This window comes from Pyrus communis, chromosome 4 (genome assembly GCF_041283825.1).
Source record: "Pyrus communis isolate YQ-2024b chromosome 4, ASM4128382v1, whole genome shotgun sequence".
Classification (NCBI taxonomy): Eukaryota; Viridiplantae; Streptophyta; class Magnoliopsida; order Rosales; family Rosaceae; genus Pyrus; species Pyrus communis.
The window spans coordinates 19,691,832-19,716,068 of record NC_142568.1 but is presented as its reverse complement, the minus strand read 5'-3'; the positions used below and the strand labels follow the sequence as shown (position 1 = coordinate 19,716,068).

At 34.6% G+C, this 24,237-nt stretch overlaps 3 protein-coding genes across 3 annotated transcripts; 2 read left to right on the top strand and 1 right to left on the bottom strand.

Annotated features, from left to right (window-relative positions):
- LOC148697599 (peroxidase P7-like) lies at positions 1 to 2,485 on the top strand. Its single transcript, XM_088692016.1, has 4 exons — positions 1 to 242; positions 361 to 552; positions 1,389 to 1,554; positions 1,943 to 2,485. The coding sequence occupies exons 1-4, from the start codon at positions 48 to 50 to the stop codon at positions 2,422 to 2,424; spliced, it is 1,035 nt and encodes a 344-aa protein (XP_088548142.1). The 5' UTR covers positions 1 to 47; the 3' UTR covers positions 2,425 to 2,485.
- An 11,470-nt stretch (positions 2,486 to 13,955) lies between these two features.
- On the top strand, positions 13,956 to 14,913 carry LOC148697598 (uncharacterized). The gene has a single exon (XM_088692814.1). It carries the CDS (start codon positions 14,097 to 14,099, stop codon positions 14,670 to 14,672), a length of 576 nt encoding a protein of 191 aa, XP_088548940.1. The 5' UTR covers positions 13,956 to 14,096; the 3' UTR covers positions 14,673 to 14,913.
- Positions 14,914 to 20,514: 5,601 nt separating this feature from the next.
- Positions 20,515 to 23,055, bottom strand: LOC137722446 (cationic peroxidase 1). Its single transcript, XM_068461451.2, has 4 exons — positions 22,732 to 23,055; positions 21,486 to 21,677; positions 21,115 to 21,280; positions 20,515 to 21,023 (listed from the first exon to the last, which is right to left on the bottom strand). Exons 1-4 carry the CDS (start codon positions 22,960 to 22,962, stop codon positions 20,638 to 20,640), a joined length of 975 nt encoding a protein of 324 aa, XP_068317552.1. The 5' UTR covers positions 22,963 to 23,055; the 3' UTR covers positions 20,515 to 20,637.
- Positions 23,056 to 24,237: the final 1,182 nt, after the last annotated feature.

The window sequence follows — 24,237 nt, the reverse complement described above, 5'->3', positions numbered from 1 at the left end:
AACGCCAGCCACTTCCACAGCACAGAAAAACTTTTTGAGAAGGAAGCATGGCTTTCGTCTTAATTTTCTTTATTTCATTCTTCTCAATTACTAATGCTTCCGACAACACCTCTAACCCCTATTCTTCAAAGTGTCCTGACATGATGACCATCATCGAGCGTCATGTCCACACTGTTGTCGTAGACGAGCCACGCATGGCAGCCTCGCTTCTCAACCTCTTCTTTCACGACTGTTTTGTGAACGTGAGTATGCTATATCTCTATGTTCTTTTTTCTTTTGTACAATATTTTGCTAAATTGTATCTGGACTATATCATGGCACTCGGAATGAAATTTAACGTGATTTTTATCTTCTTCGTAGGGTTGCGATGCCTCCATTCTTCTGGACGATACGGCAGAAGTGATAGGAGAGAAGTCCGCTCCGCTAAACTTGAGATCCCTTCGTGGGTTCGAGGTGGTGGACGACATAAAGGCAGCATTGGAGGTGGCGTGTCCTGCAACCGTGTCTTGTGCAGACATCCTAGCGGTGGCTGCCAGAGATTCTGTAGTTGCGGTAAGAAATTTCAGTTTCTGTGGATGTGTGTGCCATATGCTGTTAGTTGTCTGTTTCTGCCATTTTTGGGAGTTTATGGCTTTATGACTAATGAACAACCCATAGGATCATCGTTTTAGCGTCGGGAAACCAGGCGTGTAAGTTTTTGATTTAATGCCAAAGCAATTGAGAATTATGAAATCTGTGTCAGCCTACTGCGAAAGAGGAAAGGTGGCTTATGTTTGTATTGCTCAGTGGGGGACTCAACTGTTTAGGTTTGTTCCATATGGGATTGTGTCCTGATACATCTTGTCATATATTTCGTGTTGGTTGCACTGAAGGGTAGATTCATAAGTTGCAACTTTGGATTCATTTCGTGGTAAAATTAATCATTCGGGATGGTACCCTTTCCGTAAAATTACTGAACTTCCTAAGTCCCTGATTTTGTTATTTCTAACCGTAGGTAGCTTTTAAACTTCAAGTTCGCTATTTTCTTTTGGTGATAGCACTCTTTGTTTAATTGTGGTAGATTTTACAATGAGTGGAGAATGAGTGAAGTTGAGAGTTTGAGAGATATTAGGGTAATTTTTATGAAAAATTTCGAATTTTCTTTTGAGTGAAGTTGAGAGTTTGAGAGACATTAGAGTAATTTTTATGAAAAATTTCGAATTTTCTTTCGAAGATATGAATAAACAACTATGTAGCTAAATAAGTCTATTAATATCAGTTTTCCAAAAGTAATTGTTTTTCACGAATTTTTTCTTTTGTGTCATTTGTTATTTTAGAATCCATATAATTCGTAGTCTTCTTTTTTACTTTGCTTCTAATTGGTGCCCAACAATTTATTTCGCTCCTAGTGGAATGGCCCTACATGGGACGTCCAATTGGGCCGGAGGGACTCCACCAAGGCCAATTTCCCAGATGTTGGCGTTAATATCCCGTCCCCCAACTTCAATCTTTCTGAATTGATCTCTGCATTTGAGCTAAAAGGGTTCAATTCCAGAGAGATGGTGGCCTTATCAGGTAATTAACAAATTATTGTTTTTCAGTTTGATTACAACACATTTTACTTGTCATATAATGTTGTGATGTGGGACTTTATTGATGCTTCTGTATCTGCTCGGTATCATGAAATCGTAACGAAGAAGCACACTATATTGCTTATATTGTCTCTGTTTGATTTGTAACGCACTTTATTGCTTATTCTGCATCTGATTTTAACACATTGTAAGTTTTGTTAGGTTGGCAAAGTTCACTTGGTTATGTTCTAGTTTGACTAGGTGGGTTAAGGAGACAAAATTAGTATGCGTGAGGGTTTAAGAAATAGTATATGTGAGGGGATGCACCTCTTTAGTTATGTAGATTGTTTTGGAGACGAGATTTTGTAATAATATTGATTAATTGAATGTAGGGGCACACACCATTGGAGCAGCACACTGCGCCTCCTTTTACCACCGCATCTACAATGACAAGGATTTAAATGTGTCCCTTGGTGAGAAGCTAAAGGTGGTCTGTCCAAAGGAGGAATGGCTCAGCAATGTCACCAGTGTGACCCAGCCACTCGACATCACAACTGATACCCGATTTGACTTCGCCTACTTCAAAAATTTGGAGATGGAAATGGGCCTTCTCCATTCTGATCAGCAACTAATGAACGGTAGCCTGACTTCATCTTATGTCAGAGCGTACATAGCATATCCCGATACATTCCATTCGGACTTTGCCCAAGCAATGCGAAAACTGGGAAGTCTGGGCATACTCACAGGCCAAGACGGAGAGATAAGATCAGTGTGCAGGAAAGTCAATATTCGATGTCGGGCCGCTAGTGGTGCGATCCACAATATTTTTACTAGTATGGTGTGTCTCCTAGTGCTAGCTATATTTTTGTTTTAGTTAGTAAAATTTGTAAATAACAAATTTTCCACACAATCACTCCAAAGCTGCAACTGTAATCTCTGAGCTTTGTTACTCGACTAGTTCTGTTAGTCTAACAAGTAATATCTGCTCATTTACAAAATAGTTTCTACCTCCTTCGTAAACTATATAATATCGTTATACCTTTAGCAAGGGGGGTGGTGGTGAAGTTTTCTCAAGACAGAGAGAGCAAGGGGCCAATTGCAGAATGCTACTACTGAGTAGATAGAAAGAATTGAAGGTTTATTCAGGTCTAGACCCGATAACAGCGGTCTAACATTGGTCATGCGTGGCAAATGATTAAGTTCAAGGCACATGTGCAGTAGCCTGTTGACCTTCCGCAAACAAACTAAATATCAGCGATAAATAAAAAAGACATGCATTTAGGGCTCCAAGTTTTCTTCTTAAGCTTGTGGATTTAATGAAAATGAACAGGGTTCCATCTTGTAAGTTCGAAAGAAATCATCTAAAAACTGTGGCTACTGGCTGATCAAGGTGACCCAATGTCCCACAAAAAAAGGGTAAAGACGTTCAGAAAGTTTTTTCCTCAACGTTTTGAGAGAAGAAAAGTAGTATTAAATATCCCCAAATAATTTTGGTTTAGATACAATTCATCATAGCCTATCATAACTGTAGAAAGCTTCTTATAGCAATGTATTTGATAGTGTACTAATACTCTATAAATCTTGTTTATTTGCAATATGTTCAACTGTCCACGCAGAGCATCTTTCAGTGTATACGTTTTCTACAAAACTTTTGTCAGAAATTAGAAAAGGTGACTACCCTGTTGGAAAATTAGCTATTGTCCCTTTTATGGGAAAATTAGAATCCTCTACAGTTTTTTTATATCATTTAGATTAAACATCTGTGCCTTTTTAAAATTTGATTAAAGTGCTTTGACCAATAACCACTCAAGCTAAATTACATGTCATTATTATATTTTTTTAAATTAAAATAATTTTTGAATTTATCCTTTTATATGCATGATGCACATTTCCTTATTTAGTGAAGATATTAGTAATTAAACTATATTTTCTCTTATTCCAGATATGTTTTTTCGATCACAGTTTTTTTTGTTTTGCAAACATTTAATATTATTTCTTTTTCCAAATGGTTTTTTTTTTTCAAATAGTTGGTGATCAACATAAAAGCTTCGTGTAATTTTTTCAATTTTTTTTGTGAAAATATATATTTTTTTCTGTTTTTTTAAGTATAGTTGTTGATGAATTATTATTACATACAATACATTACGCATATATTATTTGCGGGTACGTTTGAATTTACAAAAATCATTAATTGGTACGTTTGTTTTGATACATGTTGTTAATATTGGTACGTTATTTTTATTTTGGTACGTTTTATTTTGTACACATTGTGTATTGGTACGTTTATATTATTCTCAATCCTATTTTCTCTTAACGTAATAAAAGAAAAACTTATTTCGGTACGTTTGATTTTATGGGATTTTAGAATATTTTAAATTATTTTGATCGTACATAATTATTGCTAAATTGTAGCATTATTGTGAAAATAAATTGAATCGAACCAACTTGCTTTTTTTTTTTTTTTTTTACAATTATCTCTAATGGATGATAGTGTAATTAAAATGCTAGATTATAGGAAATTTGTTACAATATAATGTGCATATAGCACCAAAATTATGACAAAAAAAAAAAAGTTTAATCAAATCACTAAAAGGCATGGATGTTTGATCTAAAAAAATTCAAAATTGAGGTGTCTCAATCAAAAGATCCCTTATTTTATTATTGTTTATGTTTTTCTTGTGGGCCAATGATATTAGAGTTTCTTGCCCATTAAAGATTATGGTTTTGCTTTAGTTTTCACTTTATATAGTAGTGCTTGTATTAGTTTATTTGAAAAGTCATTCGCATGTAGCCTCTTGGGTTATATAGCTGTCATGGCAATCTTTCGTTCACTTAATAAAATTATATTAGTTTATAGTTAGTTTGTTCATTTGTTAATCGTACACTCTGATATTCAATTTGGTATCAGAGCAGGTTTGATCCTTCAGGGTTGAATGTGTTCTTGGTAACTAGTTTGTTTGTCTTGTCACGTTCCTATTCTTCGTTGTGGTTTGTCGTTGTGCCCTTGTTAGGGTTTTGTTGCTTACAAAAAAGAGCGCAAAAAAAAATTGAATTTGTTTGCTACATCACGTCATCGTCTTCTTCTACACTCGGAACAACCACCATGAACCCGCATCACCATCCACGCGTATTGATCTGCAGAACCATTCACCACCGCTGCTGCTCAACCACCACCCGCCACCGCCGCTGTTTCTGACCTGCACGCTGCTCCACCATGAACCAGACCCGTATCGTACCCCCACCTCATTGCCTGCCTGAACCTTCCGCTGCATCATCGTCTTGCCACTCAGTCACGCCTGCACCACTACTCCTACCAAGCCCCTGCTGCTGACCGCGTTCGACCCACGACTGTCCTCGAACCCACATCGAGTTGCTGCTGCGAACCCAGATTGCATGTTTCATTATTAATGTTGTTTGGAGAAAAAGAGAGGAAAAAGAAAAAAAAAAAAAAAAAAAAAAAAAAACGAAGAGAGTAGTAGTTAGGTTTTGAGGCCCACACGGGCAAGGAAAAAGATGTGCTGTTTGTCTTTTGTGTTTGACCTTTCTGAGGCCCACACGGATATCATGGAAATAACCTGCTGGTGGAGCTTGTTGTTGCAATGATTACTCAACTATTTGAATTGGTGACCACTCGAGTGACGTTGTGTGCTGGTGAACTGAAGTTTGTTTGATTGAAAGTTTACACTGGCATTGGGATTGGATTATTGCACTTGCACCACTTCTAATACTTTCGCTCGTTCGCCTGTTTGCTAGCTTGATTGCTTGCTCGCTTGTTTTGTCCACCTAACGGAGCTTGTCTTGTCTTGTCCGCCTAACGGAGATTACCTTGTTGTGTCCGCCTAACGGAGCTTGCATCTGTATCTGTTTGTTGGCAAACTCATGACGTGTACCGCTAGGAGTTTGACGGGGGTTTTGAAAAATTAGTTATTATTTTATTATTGTTTATGGTTTTCTTGTGGACCAAGAATATTAGAGTTTCTTGCCCATTAAAGATTAAGGTTTTGCTTTAGTTTTCACTATATATAGTAGTGCTTGTATTAGTTTATTTGAAAAGTCATTTGCAAGTTATGTAGCCATCATGACAATCTTTCGTTCACAATAAAATTATATTTGTTTATAGTTAGTTTATTCGTTTGTTAATCATGCACTCTAATATTCAACTGCTGCTTGAAAGAACGCAAATGATAACTGGTCTGATGTAGGTATTCGATGATCACCGTATGAGTCTTGTTTTCACCAATGTAATCACGCGCTTTGGCCAGCAAACTCCTCACACAATATGCACACATTATCTTTCCCGTGATTAGACGGGGTAGGAATTATGAACTTGGTAGAGTTGCAAACAGAACGTCGTCTTTGACCGTGCTTGGTGTTCGCCCCCTAAATTCGCTATGGTTCCCGTGGACATGCCAGGAACTTGCTCGAACAAGAAATTGGTGGGTGTGAGCATGCTATTACTAGTTGCCGCTAGTAGACAGAATTTAAATGATTGAGATTGCGCCTGAGTTCAACTTCTAACAAAGAGATTGCGCCATTGAGTGGGAGTGGCTCAAATCAAAGTTCTTTCTTTACCTTAAAGATAAGGACTTTACTTATGTGGAGAGATGTAACAATATGTAAATGACAAGTTTGCTGGAAGTGTAACTAACAAAGGAAAGTAAATGACTGGTATTGTAGATTACTTGTAATTTAAATGACTGGAAATGTAGTTGTACAAAAATGTAATATTTATATTACAAAGTTATATAAATACAAAAGGATGCCCAATACAAGGTTGGAGCTTGTTCCCAAGGGATTGGGCAAGTTACTTTAGTCTTGTGGCAATGTCTAGTGATTTGGGGAATGGCTTTCAAGGTTGTAAATAAAAATACAAAGGAAATCAATACTACCGAGTGAGCAGCAGAGCTAAAAACAAGGAAAGTAAAGGGTGCTTGACTAAAAGTAAATGTTTACAAGGAAATTAAGGAGCTGATTTGAGTTGAGTTGTTTGATTGATTGGTTGAGTGCCCACAACCCTTGTGCCTCTGCTTCTTTATAAAGAGAACTGAGAAAGCCTGTTTGATGAGAACATTGAACCTGTGGAGAGAAGCTCCACTGCAAGCTTGCCTATGAAATAATATTAAAAGAAGCAATCTTGCATTTCCACCACATGTCTATTAATCTCACTTGCAATAAATTAATATTTAAAAGAATCAAGTTGGCTTCTTTCCTCCACATGTCCATCTCTCAAGTATGCCAACATCCTTACTCACAATAAAGCCATCGCTTCAAGCCATGTGGAGCTGACCCTCCTCCCCCCTTTAATATATAAAAAATATCGTTTGTTCAAACAGAAAATACAATAAATAAATATAGAAGATTGTAGGTGAAATAAATATTAAGTTGTTGTCATTATCGTCCATGTATCATAATAAATGTCTAAAAAACATAATAAAGGTCTAAATAACAAATATAGAAGATTGGAGGTAAATACATATTGTTTTGTTGTTCTTATCATCCACGTGTAATAATAAATTTCTAAATAACATCATAAATGTCTAAATAACAAATATAGAAGATTGTAGGTAAAATATATATTGAGTTGTGATGCAGAGAGAATGAAGAAGGAGGTTGAGTATTTATAGATGGTAAAAAAAAAAAATAAATAAATAAAAAATAATTGCCTTCTTATTTTTCCTTATTTTTTTCAATTTGTATATTCTTGCTACAATTAGCTCAAGTTTGGCCGTTGATTATTTTAAACGGGCGCCTTATGGGTAATTATAAAGGAGTATGATGATTCTCTCCCCTCATATTCCTATCTTATTCCCTCCTTTTCTGTTACACTTTGTTTTTTGTCTTATTATTTTTATAAAAAAAATTTCAATACAAGATGTTGACGTTTTTTGTTTTATTGTCTTTATAAAAAAACTCAATACAAGAAGTTAACGTGACTTAATCTTAACCATAAATAAGAGGGGAGAAAGATTAGAAGGGAAGAGAATCCACCCCCATTTATAAAAGCGCGTTAAGGCTGGAGATGAGATGCAAAATTGCTATCACTTTCTCATCACTTTCAGTGAAAAAAGCGTAAAGACTTGCTTCAATTCTGAACCTAACGTTAGTTTTGTTGTATTTTTAATTTCATTCGGTTAAATGATGACCCTTAAGATAACTATGAACTTGATTTAGTTGGATATTTAAAGTATTACCAATGCGGAAATTCTTTCATAAATAAATAAAAATTGTAATTATCCAAGTTCTCATATTAGGTAATTCAACAACCAAATGTGAAAAGCAATTATTTCATAAATAAACAAGGAAAAACCAAAATAACATTCAAAAGATTTACTCAGCAGATCTTTTATTTGAGGGAAAGCTAATATATCTCTCAGTTAGCGAAAACCTTGAACTTCAATTTTTCACAGTACTCATGATAACTAGGAACAAAAAAATTATCACCATAATCTAATATCACACGATCATTTCCTGAATTGTAAAATTTCTTCAAACCACTATATGCGTCGCATAACCGGTAATAATAGTCACTTATTACAGTGACAAATGAGCAATATGGACAAGTGTATCGGAAAACTGCACAAAAAGAAAAAACAGTTGGAAAAAATTAGACCATATATTCATTAATCAAATATGAGGATGAAAGAAAATTCTTAAGCCCTATGAAAATCTTACTCAATACATCTCCTGCCTTGAAACTCTTGCCTTCAAGCCAGCGAGACATGTTAGTTTGTGGACCCCATCCCTGGTCGTCCCCTACAACGAATTCTGCTGCATGAGCTTCTTCACACTGGAGCAGCAACAAGAAGGCCGAAACAAAAATTCCAGCAACCAAAATTTTTTTCATCGCCATTGCCAACGTCTAAGTGGTGGATACTACCTTCTTATCCCTTTTTCTTGTATGGGAATAGGCTGAGGCGCATTGCAAATCAATTTATACACTACTCATCCTTTCTTGCTATTTAATTTCTTGATTTATTTCCTTAATTTCCAAGCTTATCTAGTCAATTTATTTTGACAATCTACCTACTTTTAATATTTAACAACTTAGGGGTGTAGTCAAACTCAGATTTGAGAGGATTTTAAAAGATTTTAAAATCCTAGTGTAATCAATTAAAAGATTTTAAAGGATTTTAGAATTCATTCAAATCTAGGTGTAGTCAATTAAAAGATTTTAAAGGATTTTAAAATCCATCCAAATCTAAGTGTATTAAAAAAATTAAGATTTTGGAGGATTTCAATAAGTTGTGGATTTTGTGGGGTTTGAGAGGAAAAATATATATAATCAAGACTAAAAAGAATCCAACCTCACCCCCAATGATTTCAAATCCTTCCACCACAATCCACCACAATCCATTCAAATTCTTTAAAATCCATATGAATTTTGTAAGAGTCTTTAATCTTTTTAAATCCTTTTAAATCTATCACTTTTAAAATCCTTTAAAATCTTAGTTTGACTATACTCTTAATTCACCAAACGATATCGTTCGTTAAAAAAAAAAAAAAATCGAATTTGAACATGGGAACGTTGATGTAAGGATTCCTTCCAATCTTTCTCTTTCATTGATGGCCAATTGTTATTTGCTTTAACCACTATTTTAAAAATTCCCGCATAGCATAACCTAGACGCTAGACGGCTGACCACCGTTCTGATTAATCTCTAGACGTTTGAAAATTAAGAAAGGGCACCTATATCTGCTTAGGCTTCTGCCTAGTATGTTCAGACCTGTTTAAGCACCCGCCTAGATCACGAATTTCTCTTAGACAGAAAATATATAACCTTTATTTTGCATTATGTTTTAATACTTTATAATATATATATATATATATATATATATATATATCATTCTATTTTACAATTTATGTATCCCAATGCAATTATGTGTATTTAAGTATAAGTAGACATTTATTTATACGATTTATAATAAATTTACTTAAAACCGCATAAGCCCCGCTTAGCAACCTAAGTGGTAGACCCCAGTCCATCGTCCGACTGCCACCTAACGTTTTTTAAAACCTTGGTTTTAACTCGTTAACATCACAATTCACATACATCGTTTGTCCAAAAATTATATAAAATAAAATAAAATAAAAAAATCACATGCGTATTGGACCTTCTTTACTATTTTGCAGTGTAAATTTCATAGGAACAGGCCCAAGTAAACGGCCATGTAAGCCCAACTTAAAAAGGAGCAAATATAGGCCCGGCTCATGGACTCCATACCCTTTCTCTCAAATTGGCTGCCGCAATATGGATTACTAATTTATTTGACTGTTCTTTTAAATTGTAATAAGGAGTGGGTTCGGTTTCATTCGATTCAGTTTTTTGCTAAAATCTAAATCAAACAGAAACTTCGGTTTGATTTTGTTTTTGGTTTTTTTTTTTTTTTTTTTCGATTTGATTTTGTTCGGTTCGGTTTTGATTTTTTTATATTTTATTTTATAAAACAATTTTTTTTAATATGAAATTTAGAAAAAGGCTTGTATTGGTAGACTAATAATAAGAAAATAGGAAAAGTAGAAAGTGGGAAGGTAGTTGTACATGTACAAGATCATATAAACCAATCATATTGTGTCAACAACCTCAATTGCAAAGAAAAATCTATTCAAAAAACAAACAAATAGAGAAACTATTTCAAGTTCCAAAGCCTTCCAAAAATTTCCTCTATAACCAATGAAATATCCTCCCTAATTGAACCAAGTATGCTCTTTTAAAAAGCCCTAGACTTAGTTTCAAACTTGGCAACAAAGTTTCACAAAAGAAACATCATGGATATACATTCATAAAGTGTAAAGGTATTCGGTTCAGTTAAGTTTTTTCTTTTTCGGTTTGGTTTTTTTTTTCGGGTTTCGGTTTGATGTTCATTCTTTTTTTTTTCCCCTGATTTTCGGTGTTTTTTTAACCCACCCCTAATGAAGATGTCTTTCTGTCACTTGCATTCTATCTAACTGATCTTGGATTTGAGCTTGTTCACCTCGGAATTACAGTGTTACAGTGTAGTAGTTGGCCTTTTTACCTTTCTCTCTAGGAAGTTTCGAAATAAAGCTAACTATACCATCCCTCTTGTTGAGAGTACGAGTCTCACATTGAGAAAATAATGGACACTGCATGTGCTTATAACTAGTTGAACTACTTTTTATATTGCTAATTAGTTTTACGGTGAAACTTTAACTCTCTTCACCCTGTACTGTTGAAGTTTCTTAAAAAAGGAAAATCTGTCCATTGTATGTTTTCCTAATAAATCAAAGAAACCTAATGACTTGAACACATGCTTGATTGCAAATACAGAATGCCTATCGCGGATCCTTAGGGAGAAGATGGTGCCGTTTGTAGGTCAATGTAGCAATTGAACCATATTTTACGTTGCAAAAAATTCCATGATCAAAAAGTCCGTGAGAAACTTTGAGCATATGGCGTCGGGATGCAAATAGTCATGGTGTCTATAATATACAATGCAAAGTGTGGCTCGGGAGCACATGGAGCGCAAGGGTTTGCCTAAGCTCTAAGCAGTTGGTTACTATCACAATTAATTTTTAGGCGTTTAAAAAATAAAAAAGAATGTGTAAGTTTGTCTGGGCATCGCAACTCTCACTTAAATAGAAAAAGATAACTTTCATTTTTTATTTTATTTTTTAATAATTTGTAAGAGACTTGTAAGATAATTTGATGAACACTCATTATATGTTTGTTCTCCATGTTTTCGATATGTTTAATATTTTATAATTTATATGTCATTTTATTTTGCAACTTATGTATGCCAATAAAATTATATAGTTTTTTTTTAATTATATGTAGACATTTATTTGTATGTTATATAATAAATTTAATTAAATTAAAAAATACCACTTAGGGTCCCGCCTAGATGCATGAGCATTGGGTTCCTACCCGTCGTCCGACCAGCACCCAACGCTTTTTAAACATCGTGTATATGTAAAGGCAACATACATGAAACATTTGGGTTTACGTATATGCATGGTTCTACTTAAAAAACCCGTAAACCCGTAAAACTGTACAAATGTGTTTTATACAGAGCTGGAACATGTTTTCAAATCATGATTCGGTCAGTACAAGAGGTGGATTGCTCTAGTGGTTAACATCTTTCTTTTTAACCCACCGCGTTGTTAGTTTTAAATCTCTTTCTTCATAAGACCTCTTACTTACAAGTAAAAAAGAACACTTTGTGATTAAATTTCAGATGTAGTGATTCCCTTAGAATGTTGTAGTATACGTACTCAAATTAAGTGAGCGTCTGAAATTTGACAAGCATGATTTTAGTCGTCTTCTTCTTTTAATATATATTTTCAAAGACTTTGGTATATAATTAAACAATTGTATATAATAATGTGCGATAATGGTGACCCGCCAAAAAGAAAAAAAATATATAAAGAGAAGAGCGACGTGATTGTGACTAATTAGAAGTAGAAGCTCAAAGGCTCGTTTGGAAGTGCTTTTAAAATAACTAAAAGTGTTTTTAGCAAAAGTATTTTTAGGTTCTAAAAGCATTTAAAGTGTTTCATGTAAGAAGCACATAACTAGAAGCACTTTAAATGTATTGTAAGGATCACTTGCATTTTATTAAAGATTGGTTTAAAAAATAATTTCAGTAAAAGAGTTTTAATCATTTTAAAAATAATTCCAAACGAATAAGACTTTCAACAATTCCACTAAGAATGCACACGGTTTATCGTATGGCATGATTCTTATTCGACGTGGGCTCGAGTTCGACGAAGGGTTTGCATCATGCATGAATCTTTGTTATACCCTATCTCTACTAAAAAAGCTATCTATTTTACTAGGCAAAGGTATTGCCAATTTGCAATATGTTTTTATTTTTATTTATTTTTTACCTGAAAAAAGTTTAGGGAAGAAGAGGTTACTTCATCTCAGAGTCAGGACATATCATAAGTTTTTTTTAGGATTTACAAAGGGGGTCTTAACCCCATTTTTAATTTTTATAGATCATCCACCAAGAGGGATTTTCGGCAGCGAGACTCAAATAAGGCCTTAGCTTAATGAACAGAACGAACCTTACCAACTCACAAGGACTAAGCCCAAATTTTTTATGGATGAGGGCATCCTCAAACAAGGAAGGCACAAATTCAAAAGCTCAAGAATATATTAAACAAAACACTTATATATTAATCTATAAGGTTTTCTATACAACATATTACAAAATCTCTCAACGCATTTCATATTTTGAAAGCGTTGCATGACAACTTTACTACCAATACCATCAAATATATCTCTATGTAATAATAGCCATGTTATCATTTATCTAGTGAGCTCTTATTCAATTTCTCAATTAATTCTTCAGAAATTTCATAACCGAAAATGCTCCTTAAATAGTGGCAGAGCAACTGAAAGAGTTAATGCTAATGTCACAAACAAAAAAACTAGTGGATACACCTTATATACCAAAAAAATTGAGTGGGGGCATCCCCGCCTCAAGGTGGCTCCGTCCATGCCAATCAAAATATCCTCCTTAGCAATTTGCAATATTTTATTTGTTCAAAGTAAAATACCCCAAATTATTTGCATATGCTTATCTTTAAATGTTGCTATCATTATTATGATTATTATTATTGTCACATAATAGTGCTACCTGCTCAAATATGGACCAATTTTTTTGGTCGAATATGAACCTCCATTTGGCTTGTTATTATGAGGTCGATATGTTGGGGGGTGCGACGCAGCTACATTTTCCGACTTCAGTAGGACTTGAGAGTTAAATTCGAATAATAATCAGAACAACTAACCTACTTAATTATTGATTTCGAGAATTGAAAACAGCCTTATCAGGGCAGTGTCAAGGGACCACAGACAATTGATAATCTCAACTACTGATTTGTTAGTTCATACTCAACATAATATACGGACCATTGACATAGAGGCCCCAAAACATAGCCAATTGATTTCAATAACTGGACATTTCACATATATAGGTCTTAATATATCATTGTTTTGTTTGTTGTCTTATACTAACCATACCAAGAATGAAGATTCGAATATAGAACCTCGAATGTAAGCTAAACATTCTTAATCACTTAACAAGTGCCTTTACCAATCACAAAAAAAAGTGCGCTTAATGTACCTTGGTCTCAAAGTTGGAACTTAAGTACAATGTTAAATACTCTTAATCACTTAAGTTAGATCTCTTTTGCAGCACCCTTATCATTACATTAATCACAATCAAACAGGCCTATAGAGCCATTAGTTTCTCAACTAATCATGTTGCCAATCTACGGAAGCTGCCTGTATAGTAACAATTTCCTCGACATACTTAGATTTTAAAGTCAACAGTTGAGTTTCACGAGTTCACTAAATTATTATTTTGTTGGAATAAGGACTTAATTGAACTATATATAAACGTATCTTATTTGTTTGACGTCATCGTGTTGTGGATTTATTTACTCCCAAAAAGCAGAACGAAGGCCAAAGCGCGCTCCTCTACTTTCACATTCTCTTCCAAACCCCCACTACAAGTTCAAGCACTTTCAACTCATACAAAAGCAAGCCAAAACAACACCATCATCGATCAAACCAAAATCATGTACAGTGGCAACCCAGACCCTCCCCAAAAGTCCCTCACAACTAAACAAGCTGATGAGAACAAGTTCTTCTCTAAGTCTAAGCATTTGTCCAAGGAAAGCTCCATAGCAAATCCATCTTTGAGAGTCTACTATGGAGGATTGCCTGCTAATGTCCCATTCATGTGGGAATCTCAGCCAGGTACCCCAAAATGCACATTCAGTGAGGACACAGCACTTCCTCCTCTCACTCCTCCTCCTCCATACTTTTCCAATTCCTACAAAAAACCAAACAAAAAGCATTCAAGATCCAATCTTTTGCACACCCTTTTCCTGAAAATAAGTCTCAAGAAAGCCCATGTGCCATCTTCGCCATCTTCGCCTTCATCGCCGTCATCTTCGTTGTTCTCGTCATCATCAGATTCATCAGTGAACACAAGGAAGTACCATGGAAGGAGCCAGTTTTCGAGCACAAGTTCCTCGTTTGATTCTATGGGAGATTATGAACAAGAGGATGTTGGCTCGCCTACTTCAACATTGTGCTTTCGATTTAGCACGGTGAGCACTGGAGGCAACCGAGGCTGCCGTGGATTTTAATTTGATGAAGAAGGCATGATGGTCTTGTTGTGTTAATATATGGCCATGGATCTGGCCAATGCAAGGTTACTCTTAGTTAGTAATGCTTTGTAATTTATCTTAAGTTCTTTTTGTTTAATGTCTAAAATGTATTGTGGTAGCAACCTCAACTACTGCCTAAAAGTGTACATCTTGTGGTTGTGCTTCTTAGATGCATCTAAACCATGTTCTAATTCAGTCATGAATACTCCCTTTGCTTCTCTTTCGTTTACTTATTTATACAAGTTTAAAGAACATCAATTACATAATTTATAGCTCAAGTAGTTAAAAGTGTTTATTCTTGTGTTGGAGGTTCTGTGTCTGAATTCCTCTCCCTAACACCCATTCTATAAGGGAAACAAACATAAATCTAAGTAAAATTTGGCTGTTACTGTCAATATCCAAGCTGTATGCTTTATATATTAAATGTGCACCAAAGATAGAGATTGATTAACTTAAGGTAGTACCGTATTACAATATGTCAAGTACAAATCTTTTAATGATAATACTATCATGGTATGGTTTGGGTTTATTCATTTTTAAGTAAATTAGAATTATCATCCTGATAACCATAAGTGAAAAAACACTTAGATTTTAATTGGAGAAAAAAAAAATTAGCCCCCAACTAGCAACTTCTCACGTTCTAGCTTATTTTCAGTAGCCAAATATTCTTTTGGCGTCTTCTTCCCATTGAACTCATCATCATTGTTTTCTTTGTAACATATCGAGCTTGAAGTGTTTTCTCTCAAAGAGTAATGTTATTCAGGAGAAAAGCCTTATGTTTTTTTGTTGGTGCAATATCAAGGGATGGTTTTGTTGTTGAGGGGAGGGTGGAAGGAAGAATCCATTTTAATTGGAGTTATTGATTGAGCAGCCCTTGTTTAAGTTGTTCTTAATACATCTTACCATAGACAGCATTTTATTTTGATTTGGGTTTTGGGAGATGGATTGCTTCTGGTAGTTGGTTGTTGGGAACATATTGTGTTTGATATTTTTTTTCCCCCTCTAATTCTGGCTGCTAAATATTTAAAGCAGTGGGGAAAGATCGGTACAGGTTCCTGTCCATGTATTCAATAAAGCAGCAGCGTGGTTTGTTGGGTATCTTTCGGCTCTGCCGTGTCCTCATCACATGTTAACGACATTTTTCGAACAGTAAAGGCTATATGTTTGCACATATAGTCCCTTCTTCTCCATTCGATCTTGCTACACCATTAGTGAGTGCTTGCATAAAATATTATTGACACAAGGACCAATATTTCATGAAGTTAATGTACTAAAAGTATGTCACATAAAGCTATCCATAAAGTTGTCTGCCTTTCTGTGATCCATTTAGAGACTTTAGCACATAAAAATAAAAGAAGTTTGTCACGCAGATTATTAACTCTTTGACTGTCGGTGCATCGAGTTTCGCTTTATAAAAAGAGAACTGCTTGGTGCATCGAGTTTCGTCCAAAAAAAATGGTTTAAGTCTTTAATTTTTCAATTAAAAAGTTCATAGAAGAAATCGAAAGTTGAGTGATAATTCAGGGGGTAAATTGATAATTTAGCTTAAAAATAATGAACCAATTATGAGGATTCTCTTTAGATTTTCCAATCACATCCGTTTATCGTACATTGTATGGTCAGTTTTCGTCAAGAACTGTTTATATTTAATTTTAAATAAAAAAATTTATAATAATTTCTGGTTGTACGATATACGATAAACATGTGTGATCAAATGATGCCCAAGATCCTTACAAATCATTATTTTTCATGTGAAGATGTGATCAAGGACAAATGACTAAGCTAAAAGAATAACTCGATAGAGTAATGTTATACGTACCACCTATTTGTATAATCATTTATATCATCTTTCTAATAAAGGTAAGACCCATCATGGTATGTGGGTCCTATCTCTATTAAAGATGATACAAATATATGATAAGATTAATATTTTTGAACTTGATAAGGTTGTCATCTTATTATTATTCATTCAATAAATTGTGAAATTATTATCAGTTCTTGGTGGGTTCCAAATTACTAATGGATACTGATTTAGGATTTTTATTCAATTTCTTCATTTACCATACGATTCTACGGCAAACACACCTTTTAATTAAACCATGAGATAAATATCATAAGATATGGCACCCTGTGTCACAATTCTAGATTATTGACTGTTTCAAATTATAAAATTTGTACGATCAAATGATGCTAGGTTAGTGAAGGTTGAGGGCTTTCCTCTTACTAGAAGTAAGGGAAGTATGTTATACCTTATTTATACCCTAAAAACAAAAGTTTCAAGTACCTTGCATTTTCTTGTGAAAATGCATTCTTTAAATTAAGGCATGAAATAATCATTCATCAGCACAAGATGTGGGACTCTGACACAGTTCCAAGCATGGGCTATAAATAGGATTTGGATCCTCTCCTAAGCTAATGGGGAGGATCCTCCTGACCCATCATCGTGGACCATTGAATTTTTATCTAACGGTTACAATTATTATAGCTGTAAAGGGACTCCCTGTTTGTAGCTATTGGATAAAAATCCAACAGCTTACGATGATGGGTCAGGAGAATCCTCTCCATTAGCTTAGGAGAGGATCCAGATCCCTATAAATATAAGCGTCCTTTCCTTTTTAATATGTACCAGAAGATCAAACAACAAAGAAATAGTGGGTGCTGGGTACACCTACTAATTGTGTACACACAGATTTTATTCTTGGCATATTATTGAATGAAGAGGATGGTACTGGAAGAACCTAAACAGAAAGCAAAAGGTTAAGAATTTGAAACCACCAACCAGACGTATCGACTACAACTTGATCAATATATTTATATCGTTCTTTGTTTATCTAATTTGTCGGCAGTTCTTGTGCTGAAGAAAATGGCCACAAACCGCAGGTCCACTGGTGCTCCATGTGCGCACGGGCCATTCGTTGCATGGAATATTTTTGACACAAATGACTCCATCTGCATCCCCACGTACGACAAATGCACAAAGCCTCACAACTCTCGCTGAAACTTTTGGCATACAATATATATCCAATTAAGGGCAGAACCATGAATTTATAGTCTTTTACATATGAACATCGAAGTAAAATTACTTCATTTCTTCTTAAGAAGCAGGAAACTCCAATGTGTTTAACTAATAGAGTTAAGAAGAAAAAAAATGCTATGACTGGGTTCCATTTTAAGAGCCACTAGAGCGGGGTGAGCCAATTTTTGTTTGGTAGGCTTGGCTTATATGAAAAATGGGGTGGGAGGTCTAAAAATTATTAGATCTTTATCTTTTCCAAATTGATTTAGCAGCGCCACAAATTTGGCGGATAACTATGCTTGGCATTGGCCTCCTTTGTGTTTAAGCTGTTCGGAAAAATTGTAGTTAATATTGGTGTCCAACTGATTTGTTTGATTTTACATATGTCAACATATGAAATTTGGTGTGAATTGTAATATTTCATTGATGATTTACAGAATGGTAGAAAGGGTCCTTATAAGGTGGACTCACTGATGAGTAATATACAACATATTATTAACCAAATGATGTCACTGCTCAACAACATCATTCTCAACAAATAGTGATGATATATAAAAAATAAAAATTTACAATAAAATAAATGTGTAGTTAAGTTGGTAAGTTGCCATTGTTTCGCTTGGGTGGTCATGGATTCAAATATCCTAGTAGACACTATTATTACTTTTTTTTCCTCGATAAAATCTTCGATGACCGGAAAAATGTCCTGGCAAAATTTCCAACGACAATGTCGTTGGCATGTGTGTCATGTGCAATGGGGCCAAAAATTTCATGTCTCTATATGTTTATATAAATGTCTTCGACTATAAAGTATAATTTAATCCAAATAAAATGAGTTGAGCTTGGTAGTTTTTCATAAAGTTTGTTTTTCTTTAAATCCTATGCCTAACTTTGAAAACGAAAAGACCTCTGAAACCAACTACCTTTGAAGTGAGCTGCGTTCCCCGTTGTGTGCCCACACATTAGTGTTCAGTCGAGCCAACCAGTACACACGACATGTCACACTTTAATAAATTCCCATTACCACCCCAATCCAAAAAACGTTATGCATGTTTAATTCATATTTTCATGTCACTTAGTACTATAGTATAGTAATATTCATCTTTACGAATTTAAATCATATTAATATTAATTTATTGTAAGACTTAATCTACTTATAGTTGTACTTCTTTAATCTTAATTCCCCTCCTTCCCAAGCCCAAGCCCAAGCCCATAAATGTCTTGCTCCTCTTTCAAGGAAACATCCATATTAATTTTTGATTTTTGGGTGTACCTTTTAACTGTATCCTCCGAAACCTCATTGTCGAAAATGAAAGGAAAGAAGAGGGCTCCGCCAAACTTGCTCTATGTCATGCATAGACATCCTTGCGATAACCGTTAGAAATTTTGTGGTTGCGGTAAGAAGTACTTAGTATTTTTTATAAATAGTTAATAATATATACACAGAGAGTTTTCTTAATAATAATATAGATAATTAGATGTACTAAGACAAAACAATTGTTGAAGATGTGAAATGTGACATATGAAAGGTGTATAAGTACAAGTTAAATATTTATGTGTCGAGGCAAGTCAAATACTACACACACACACATACACATACACATGTTAGGTCAGCAAGGCACGAGTTGAACGGAATAAAAGTCCTTATAAAAACTTCAAATTTCTATGACACGTCTCAAAACTGTAGGTTCGAAATTTAGTGCAAACTTCAAGTTGATCCTCTGCAATCTCAAATGCAACATATGCAATCGAATTGAAAAAGGCATATTAGTTTGAGCAAATAAGGTAAAGGTTGGGCGGCATCAGGGCCCATTTGTGAGTAATCTATGAGACTAGGGTAGTTGCTGCCTAATGAAAAAAAAGGAACAGACAAAGGGCTGATTTGGAGTGGGGCTGCAGGTCCCAAAAAAAAAAAAATTAAATAAATAAATTGGAGCTGCTGGCCCAAATATAAAGAGGAGAATTTCTTTTTATTTCGTTGCTGGACTGAAGTTCAATTGAAGAAGCAACGGGCTGTAAGGCTCAAAAGAGACCAAGCCTCACGGGCTCTCTTTGTTAAACATATATTATTCTTGATATATCTCTATAATTAATATAAAAGCATATTTTAAAATATAATATATTATTACTGATATTGTGGAAATCATAATAGTATCGATTATATGCATATATCATTACATATTGGAGTGGATGGATACTGATAAATTCGAGATTGGGTTATGACAATGAAATTATCGATCATGTGGTTGAGTTCGATTCTCGTAGGGACCAGCTAAGGCGACAAAAGTGAAATTAAAAGAATGGTATGAAATAGTGGGAAATCTGGCGAACAAGAGAAGAATGAAATGACTAACAAAAGGGGAATTTGGGATGACTAAATTAGGGGGTGTTAGTTATATAATAGAGCTTCTGATTCACCACGGCAATGGTAAAATGGAGGTATAGGACATGCAAGGCCGCTTGTTTTATTAAATGAATGGGTTTGGTAAAATGAAGTTAAGTTGCATTCATATTATATCAGTTAAATATTTATTATTGATAATATGCAATAATTGAATTATGTGATCATGTCATTTGGTTTAGCGTTGACAATTATATTTGATATATAAGACCAAAGTACCAATCAAGATGTGGTTTTGCTCACTTTGTACACTTTAGACCTAGTAAATTCGGGACAAAATTTATAAGATTGTACTAAAAGATGTTGAAATGAGTTTTTATTTGTTTTGGTACTGTAAAGATTTCTGAGTTTTTCAATTCCCGTATCGCAAATACCCCCATATCGAAAAAGTAACCAATCCCAAAACATCAAGAAAAAAGCTTTTATTAATGGAATAATTCATCCACAAAATACCCCCATGTCGCAAAAAAGTAACCAATCCGAAATAGACACTTGGAACTGACACATGCCGACTCTCTAGTTCTACGAACTTAGTTGACTTTTCTACAGTTGGTCCTAATCTGACCATTGGTGCCCGTGAGAGGGCTAAGGTTTCCCATTTTTATCATAGCATTGGCAAAGTCGGTTCTGAAGGTTGCTGGATTGCTCACGTAAGCATTCACCTGAGAGTCGGTAGATCCACCGCTAAAGAGCTGTTGGTCAGAGTGCAATAGGCCCTTTTGGCTCACCAAATTCGTGAAATAAGCATTGTCAAAAGATGTAGGACTTGTGACATCCAGTGGGGAGAGATTGTTAGCGCCTCCACTAGTTGGACAACTTGATTTCAGCGATGTTGCAAATGAAGCGTTTATGTTTGCTTCATTATAAAGACGCGTCCGGAATGTTGTGCACCTAGCTTGCCCAATTGTATGCGATCCTAATTAAATAACAACAAAGTAATTAGAGATTGCACTTGATTAATAATGCATGTTAAATAATTAATTAGGAATGATTTGAATTGAGCAAACCTGAGAGGGCCACTAGTTCCTTTGCAGTGAAGCCTTTGTTTGAGAAAGCAGTAATAAGCGCAGAAAGGTTCAATGTGGGAGCGGGTATGTTGGAATTGGCAGCACTTAGGCTTGCTGTGGTGGAGTCTCTTCTGCCCAATGGCACTGTATAGGTAAGTCCACCCAACTGCGTAAACAATTTAAATTGTTACACATAGCACAAATTGAGATTTAACGATGACAAACATAGGGAAGTCGCTATTAGCATTCTAAACAAATCATGATTCAACTTTTTCTTATAATAGTTTAAAGGAAAAAGTACACTTGAAGGAATGCATGATAATTCTTTTTGGAGCATCTCAGTTGATTAATTAGTAGGGTTTCTGACTTACTGCAACAATAGAGTCCCTAGCAGCAACAGTTAAGATGTCAGCACAAGAGACCACTTTGGGGCAGAGACTCTCCAATTGAGATTTAATTGTATCGATTACATCAAATCCCCTCAAAGAATTAGCATTAGCACCTGCTGTTTTCTCTCCTGTGAAATTGGCTGTGTCATCCAGCAGAACCGAAGCATCACATCCCTGCATGCACAATTAATATTTGTTATGCGAACTTGTCACCTTTTCTTTGAGAAACATGACTCTTCTTTTGTCCTAATCTGTACATGCATATTCACAATTTTTTGTTACTACGACAAAAAGCTCAGTATGAGAAAACAAGAAGTCATATCAAATTATCGTATTGTTAAAAATAAAACAGAAATAGAAAAGAAAATAATTTGTTAACAACAAAACAAAAGGTCCAAGCTTTTGGCTGTCGATCTGTGTTAAAAAATATTGTATTTCTCTTGCATTTAGAGAAGACATGCCTAAGATTCAAATTAGTGCCTACTTTATCTTCCACTTTAAAATTGTGGATGACAAAGAAAGCAAATGAAAAATGAGCTTGTTTCATTACAAAACTCTTTTCCGACATAGAGTACTGTCCATTTGTCCCTTTGAAAAATATGTCCTGGTCAGGAAAACAAAATCACGAAGTTTCCTCAAATAAATATAAATAAATAAATAAAAATAGAGTGATTGAGAATTCGTTTATAACCATATTCTTTTTTTTGTCTCTTCAACTAGGTGTGAAAGAACTAACGGAATTCTATTTGAAGAATTTATTAACTTCTTTTTTGGTCGGAAAAACCTCTAAACAAACTACATGATCGGAATATTGTTTCATAAATATATGGATAACCAAAATGCTTTTACCAATATGTTCCATAGAGAAACAAACATGTCAGCTGAGCTAAATTTTCATTTGGTTGGATTGCATTGTGAAGTTACACAACAAAACCTAAGCATATACTAAACTATCCTTGACACAATACCTCTTAAACAATTATGTATAGTTGTTAATAGGACTCTAAAAAGGTCTCAGCACTCTAACCATGCACAAATATGACGGAAAAAACACCGGAAAGGAGTGCAGAATGAGTATACAACAGGACTTTTTAGAGAGCGCCATTGACATCCTATATATACTCACATGAGCGTGCATGCATGCAGGTGAAGGATAAGAATTATACATGAAAGATAATCATGATTAGGCGGGAATTTAAAGGATGAGTATGTAGAAACCATCACTTGCATTAACAAAGCAATCATGGAAATGAAGGCGGAGCAAGGAAGCTCCCATGCGAGCTTCCTTCGACACCGCTGAGTCCACGGCGGATTTTATGGTGGACAGGGCATTAGGACATGATGTTCCATAGAAAGTAGAGGACAATTGAGCAGAAGCTACTCCAACAAGAAGGAAAAATAATGACAAAGAAATTTTAGTGTTTGTGGGAGTGCATGAACCAGTAATATATGAACCCATGACTAAAATCTAACAAGGTTTCTGATAACCAATATAACTAAGAAGCAAAGAGAGAAGAAGAAGCTTGGGACTAGTTTCTTGATTTAGTGCAGCATCATGTCCTATGTTTTTATAGCCTGTGGTATAACTGGACTCTTGCGTTTTGATAATGCTTCTAGACTTCGAGTCAACTCAGAAATAAAAGAATAACATGTGAAAAAGTAATCATGAAACAGAGAAAGGGAAGGGAAGGGAAGGTGAGGTAAAGATGTTACTTTTAGGTTAAGAAGTCCACGTTTCATAGCCAATGGGCAATGCTGTATGATCCACGTTGTTATTTCTATATTTATTTTGGAAAAGGAGAGGATGGTAACTGCAATAACTGATTGTAATTTCTTCCAACCTTTTCATTTATTTTCTCTCAATAAGTCTAATTTAATATTAATTTTCTTTGTGCTATTGATAATAATTTTTACAAGGATAATCATTTTTATAGTTAGTTGGATTAATGCTAATTACATTTATGCTGTTGACTAAGCAAAATCATGTCGGCCCCGAAGAGAAAATCTAATGCTGTAGTGGTTTTTGTATACGTGTGGTTTTGGCTCGTTTTATCTTTGATCTTTTTCATTCAAAGGTTTATGAGTGGGTCATGAGACTCATGACCAGGGCTCAATCATTTACGGACAAGAGCAGTAGCACATTGGTTCTCTGGATAAGTCCAAAGACATATGAAACAACATGATTGAATTGCGACGATGTGATATAAAGATTCGACTTCTGGTTAACTTGGACATTAGACAGCTGAAAAATCTTAGTCCTTTGGATTTGGTGAGGTGAAAATAATATAGTAGTATATGAGTTTGTACAGCTAAGGCAAGAGGAAATATTTTTAAATTGTGTTTTAATTAATTAAAATTGTGAATCATTTAGCTTAATTTGATATTATTATAAGGCGAAATTAGGTTTTGGCCTCCAGTCACCAATAGTTATTTGACTAAAACCTTACTGATTTTCAATTTGTGGTTAAAGTCCCTTAATTTTTTCACATCAGACCTTAATAATAAATATTTTTTATATGTTATCAATTTTTATTTGGTATTTGAAAAATAGTATTTTTCTTCATGACCTAATTTATAGCCTTGTTAGAAAGTTGTTTATGATAAGTTTTTTAAAAATTTGAAATGACTTATTCGTAACTAATCAACAAAATTATCTAATTTTAATTTAAGAAAAAAAAAAATTATCTTCATCTTCACACGCTACTCACATATGCTCTGGAGTTTACTGTGTCAC

Coding starts and splice junctions, on each gene's coding strand:
- LOC137722446 (XM_068461451.2), bottom strand. CDS start 22,962: ATGGGTTCATATATTACTGGTTCATGCACTCCCACAAACACTAAAATT. Junction 21,678..22,731: donor TCCATGATTGCTTTGTTAAT/GCAAGTGATGGT, acceptor TTGTGCATGCAG/GGATGTGATGCTTCGGTTCT. Junction 21,281..21,485: donor CTAGGGACTCTATTGTTGCA/GTAAGTCAGAAA, acceptor TTGTTTACGCAG/TTGGGTGGACTTACCTATAC.
- LOC148697599 (XM_088692016.1), top strand. CDS start 48: ATGGCTTTCGTCTTAATTTTCTTTATTTCATTCTTCTCAATTACTAAT. Junction 243..360: donor TTCACGACTGTTTTGTGAAC/GTGAGTATGCTA, acceptor TCTTCTTCGTAG/GGTTGCGATGCCTCCATTCT. Junction 553..1,388: donor CCAGAGATTCTGTAGTTGCG/GTAAGAAATTTC, acceptor TTTCGCTCCTAG/TGGAATGGCCCTACATGGGA.
- LOC148697598 (XM_088692814.1), top strand. CDS start 14,097: ATGTACAGTGGCAACCCAGACCCTCCCCAAAAGTCCCTCACAACTAAA.